Source organism: Rhincodon typus, chromosome 5 (genome assembly GCF_021869965.1).
Source record: "Rhincodon typus isolate 14 chromosome 5, sRhiTyp1.1, whole genome shotgun sequence".
In the NCBI taxonomy this organism is placed as follows: Eukaryota; Metazoa; Chordata; class Chondrichthyes; order Orectolobiformes; family Rhincodontidae; genus Rhincodon; species Rhincodon typus.
Window position 1 is genome coordinate 876,786 of NC_063336.1, and position 6,299 is coordinate 883,084.

At 43.8% G+C, this 6,299-nt stretch overlaps 1 protein-coding gene across 1 annotated transcript in view; it reads left to right on the forward strand.

The window, feature by feature from the left end:
* Positions 1–6,299, forward strand: part of LOC109937996 (phosphofurin acidic cluster sorting protein 1-like) — a 164,840-nt gene that overhangs the window by 153,244 nt on the left and 5,297 nt on the right. The window contains exon 19 of the mRNA XM_048596611.1: positions 5,743–5,785. Within this exon, the coding sequence (XP_048452568.1) occupies positions 5,743–5,785 (43 nt within the window). The remainder of the gene's footprint in view (positions 1–5,742; positions 5,786–6,299) is intronic.

Here is a 6,299-nt window from a genome sequence, read left to right on the forward strand (position 1 = left end):
TGGGGGTAGAGTTTGGGTCCTGGGTGTGGGGGTAGATTTAGGGACCCGGGTATGGGGGTAGATTTTGGGTCCTGGGTGTTAACATCGGGATCCTGGAGGGAACCAGAGGAGGAGAGATGTGAACAAAACCAGCCCACGGTGGGAGAAATGAAGGGGAGAGGTTTCTTCTTTTCCCGTACCCCCCCCATCAGTGGTCTGCTTCCCCCCCCACCATCCACCTATCCAAACTGCACCCCTCCCACACATCTAATGCCCTCCCCCACTCAATGGAAAACCCCTCCAGCCAAACCTGGAGGATTTTTATCTGCTGGTGACCCTGTTTCAATGTCACGCCTGTTTTGTTGCTGTGTCAGCAAACACTGTCTTCAGTATATTTGTCAGGGTATGATTTCCCCTTCGTGAAGCCACGGTGACTGTGCTGAATCATGTTATATATTTCTAAGTGCTCAGCTATTACATTCAATGGAGAGTGCAGGAGCGTGCCAGGAACATCACAAGGCATACGTGAAAACGAGGTGTCAACACTGGGCAAAAAACATGCCAAACAGCAGAAACAGCTTCCAACAGATCAGATCTAAGCTCTGCAGTCCTGCCACATCAAGTTGTGAATGGTGGTGGACAATTAAACAACTCACTGGAGGAGGAGGCTCCACAAATATCCCCATCCTCAATGACTCAGTGCAAAATATAAGGCTGAAGCATTCATAAAAACATACGAAAAAGGGAAAAGAGTAGGTCATTCAATATGATTGTATTTGATTATCCAACTCAATACATTGCTTCTGTTTCTTCCCCTCATCCTTTGATCTATTTAGCCCTAAGACCATATCTATCTCCATCTTCACAATAGTCTTCAACCAGAAATGCCAAGTGGATGATCCATTTTGACCTCCTCTGGAAGTCCCCAACATCACAGATACCAGTCCTCAGCCAACTCAATTCACTGCACATCATACCAAGAAACGACTGGAGACACTAGATATTGCAAAGGCTACGGGCCCTGACAACATTCTGGCAATAGTACTGAAGATTTGTGCTCCAGAACTTGCCATTCCCCTAGCCAAGCTGTTCCAGTACAGTTACAACACTGGTATCTACCCAACAATGTGGAAAATTGCCCACGTACCTCCTGTACACAAAAAGCAGGACAAATCCAACCCGGCCAATTCCCGCCCCATCAGTCTCCTCTCGATCATCAGTAAAGTGATGGAAGGTGTCACTAACAGCGCTATCAAGCAGCACCTGCTCAGCAATAACCTGCTCAGTGACGCCCAGTTTGGGTTCCGCCAGGACCACTCGGCTCCTGACCTTGTTATAGCCTTGGTTCAAACATTGACAGAAGAGCTGAATTCCAGAGGTGAGGTGAGAGTGACAGCCCTTGATATCAAGGCTGCATTTAACAAAGTGTGGTATCAAGGAGCCCTAGCAAAACTGGAATCAATGGGTGTCAGGGGGCAAACTCACCTCTCGTGGGAGTCATACCTGTCACGTAGGAAGATGGTCATGGTTGATGGAGGTCAGTCATCTCAGCTCCAGGACATCTCTGCAGGAGTTCCTCAGGGTAGTGTCCTCGGCCCAACCATCTTCAGCTGCTTCATCGATGACCTTCCCTCCATCATAGGGTCAGAAGTGGGGATGTTCGCCGATGATTGCACAATGTTCAGCACCATTCGTGACTCCTCAGATACTGACGCAGTCCATGTTCACATGCAACAAGATCTGGATAATATCCAGGTTTGGGCTGACAAGTGGCAAGTAACATTTGTGCCTCACAAATGCCAGGCTACGACTATCACCAATAAGAGACAATCTAACCATCGTCCCTTAACATTCAATGGCATTATGATCACTGAATCCCGCACTTTGAACATCCTGGGGTTACTATTGACCAGAAACTCAACTGGACTCACCACATAAACACAGTGGCTATAAGAGCAGGTCAGAAGCTAGGAATACTATGGTGAGTAACTCACTTCCTGACTCCCCAAAACCTGTCCACCATCTACAAGGCACAGGGCAGGAGTGTGAAGGAATACTCCCCACTTGCCTGGATGGGTGAAGCTCCAACAACACTCAAGAAGCTTGACACCATCCAGTACAAAGCAGCCGCTTGATTGGCACCACATCCACAAGCATCCACTCCCTCCACCACCGACGCTCAGTAGCAGCAGTGTGTACTATCTGCAAGTTTTACAGCAGAAACTCACCAAAGATCCTCAGACAGCACCTTCCAAACCCACAACCACTAGGAGGAGAAAGGCAGCAGACATCTGGAAACTCCACCCCCTGCAAGTTCCTCTCCTAGTCACTCACCATCCTGATTTGGAAATATATCACCATTCCTTCAGAGCCGCTGGGTGAAAATCATGGAATTCCTTCCCTAAGGGAATTGAAGATCAATTACAACACGTGGACTGCCGCAGTTCAAGAAGGCAGCTCACCACCACCTTCTCAAGGGCAGCTGGGGACAGGCAATAAATCTGGGCCCAGTCGGCAATGCCCACAGCCCATAAGTGAATAGAAAAAACAATGCAAAATTTAAAGCAAAACAGCACCAGGCTTATTTAATGAGCCCAACAAGTAAAAGTGTATGAATTAGTATCAGGAAGAGACCAGTTAAGCCTGCTGTATCATTACTAAGTTCATGGCTGACCTGATTGTACCTTCAAATCCACATTCCTACTTATCCCGATAATCTTTCATGCCCTGCCTGCCATGAATCAATATACCTGTGATTTTAAAATATTCAGTGACTTTGTTTCCACCACCTTTTCAGGAAGAGAGTTCCCTCTATAAGAAAAGAAGTTTGCCTAATCTCCATTTTCATTTAAATGGGTGACCCCTGATTTTATACAGTGAACCCCTAGTTCTAGATTCTCTCATAAGAGGACATATCCTCTTCATATCCATACTGTCAAAACTCTTCAGGATCTTATATTTTTCAGTCAGGTCACCTCTTGCTCTTCTAAACCCCAGTGAGTATAACCGAGCCTGTCCAACCTTTCCTCAGTAGACAACCTGCCATTCCACGTGTTAGTCTCATAAACCTTCTCTGAACCTCCCCCAGTGTGTTTGCAATCTTCATTTAATAAGGTGACCAAAACATTACACCATTTCTGAAGAAGGGTCTAGGCCCGAAACATCAGCTTTCCTGCTCCTCTGATGCTGCTTGGCCTGCTGTGTTCATCCAGCTCTACACCTTGTTATCACAGTACACAGTACTCCAGATGTGGTCTCACCACTGCCCTGCGTAACTGAATTATAACCTGCCAACTTTTTATTCTGTATTAATCTGTTTATTATCAGCAAAGGTTATTCATAAAAAGGCATCCAACTCTGGTTAAAATCTCCTTAAAAGCTTTGCTTATCTTTTCACCAAATTCCCCTGATTTTTCTATAAACTGTAGCTGCCCTATGGTACACACGAAGTTGATGACTTCATTCATTGATATTACATCTCAGTGAGATAAAGCACTGGAAATTGCGCTGTGCTATTTCTGGGCGTGTCTTAGCAGTTACAGATTTTATAAAGCATACAGAATTCTGTCATTTCCCTGACCTTCAGGCCCAAATTGACAGAAAGCATGAACCAGGTTTCACACACACACACTCTCTCCCCCCCTCACTCACTCTCAAACACACACACACACACATACATGTGAATCTAGAGGGTGAATTTATATTTGCAGATATATTATATTTTGTTAAAAAAGCACACAGTTATAGACAGCCAGTCAATATGGTGGTTTATAAATTCCTACTTTAGAAATAAAACCAGTCTGACTCCAAACTAAAACACAAACAGATTCTAAACAAGGCCTCACATCTAACATGCATTGACCGACCTAAAACGTCACCTCTTCTTTTCACTGATAAAGCCTTTTGTTCTCTCAGGGCAGTGACTTGAAAGGAATTCAGGCATTTACATATACATATTATTCAATTAAAACCTTCTAATTATTCTAAACCTTGTAATGATTAAAGGTTTAACAGCATCTTAGGTTTGTTTAGTACATCCTCATCAATGGTGTGAACCTTTGATCTTTTACTTATAAATTCTGTGTCTGATACTCCCTCTTTCACTAATACCTGAAGAAGGACTGAGGCTCCGAAAGCTCGTGTTTTCGAATAAACCTGTTGGTCTATAACCTGGTGTTGTGTGATTTCTGACCTTGTCCACCCCAGTCCAACACTGGCACCTCCACATCATGTATTACAACCAGTTTGACTCTAGCTACTGTTAAACAGTTATAAACCAATGTCATATAATACTGCTAATTAAATCCCCTTATAAACACCCCTCTCTCTCACTCACAAACACATACACACGCAGTAAAATAGATTAGAGACAGAGGGGAAAGACTGAAAGGACAATTGTCCATTGTGTTTTTGTTCCCAGGTTCTGTTGTTGAGATGATCTTTATGGCTGTTCTGCTGGCCAGCACCTTGCTTCAGTCATCCTTCTCCAGATGCTTCCACTGGTTGGTGTGAGACACAATGTAATTACACAAAGATTTTAAAAGCCAAATATAATTGTTTTAACATAAACAGCAAGAATTCAACTTTTTACTCATCAGTATCCTTTTCAGATGATCAATTCCAGAGAAATATCCTGCTATCCTAAGTGTTTATATTCTTACATAACTGCTTCCTTCCCATTGTCCTTCTTGGACTGCTGAAGCAGGTTTAAAACTTACTTTTGGATCTGAGGGCCTGGATTCCTTTTCCATTCTGACAAACTCTCACAACTTGGAGATTCTACAAACCTCAGAAGCTGCCTCACTTATCGAATGACCTGCTCTCATGTACTGAAAATCTTACTCTTCAGTCTGAATGAAATTCTTCTTTAACTAGGATCAAATTGAAACCTGATTCTTCTGACCTGAGCTCTTACTAAATAAGCAGTGACCTGTGTTCACCTGTATTTCGGTATGTTATAAACTCAACAGTGTAAACAGTTCATCAGTGATCATCTGAGGTGTAAGCTTAGGTAGTTAGTAAGTCACAAACTTCCTTGGAACCTATGTACCAGATGGCTTTCTGGCCTCTTTTAAAAGAAGTCACCTTCACAGATCTGAAACGAAATATTATCAACTTCTCTTTTAAAAATCCATGCTCCCAAATGAGAATCTATTAATAGACTGTTATGACAAAGATCCCATTAAATCTTAAAACCCAGGGATCTTCAAGAACCCATAGCTCACAGTAAACCTATAGATTATAGTAAACCCATAGATTCCAGGAAACCCATAGATCACATTAAATCCAAAGGTCACAGTAAACCTATGGATCACAGGACACTCATAGATTACATTAACCCATTGATCACATTAAATCCAGAGATCATATTAAACTCATAGATGGGAATTAAGCCATAGATCACAGCAAACCTACAAATGTCTTCAAGATTATATACTTTATTAAACATACAGATGGTACTGAAGCCATTCAGGAGATGAAGATCTGATTAAAAACCAAAAGAGCTGTGGATGCTGGAAATCAGAAATAAAAACAAACTGCTGGAAAAGCTCAGCAGGTCTGGCTGCATCTATGGAGAGAAATCAGAGTTAATGCTTCAGGTCAAGCGACCCTTCCTCAGAACACTGTGGGTAAGTAGAATCAGTTCTGATGAAAAGTCATGGCACCCGAAACGTTAACTCTGATTTCTGTGCACAGATGCTGCCAGACCTGTTAAAGATTTGATTGCTGGTGTTACAGGCTGTTATTCTGTGATTTTCACAGGTGGTCAAAGTGGGCATCGTGGAACAATCCCTCTCAGCATCAGGTACGTCACATATTCTGATCCGGCTCACATCATTCAGTCCCCAGATTCGTCTGTTTCAAAGGCAGGCAGTGCTTTGGAGCATTTCATAAATGATTCCCTGGCTAATTCGGTAAATGTGCCTCTCCATGTGGTAATAAACTATACAAACCACAAGATTCACGTTTCACACCCAGTTCCCTGCTTGTTTATCAAATGAGTGGGTAGAGTCAGTGATGGGGGGAGAGTGTACACGGAGCTGTGGGTAGAGTCAGTGATGGGGGGAGAGTGAACACGAGGCTGTGGGTAGAGTCAGTGATGGGGGGAGAGTGTACACAGGGCTGTGGGTAGAGTCAGTGATGGGGGGAGAGTGCACACGAGGCTGTGGGTAGTCAGTGATGGGGGCAGAATGTACACGGGGCTGTGGGTAGAGTCAGTGATGCGGCAGAATGTACACGGGGCTGTGGGTAGAGTCAGTGATGGAGGAGAGCGTACACGGGGCTGTGGGTAGAGTCAGTGATGGGGGGAGAGTGTACAC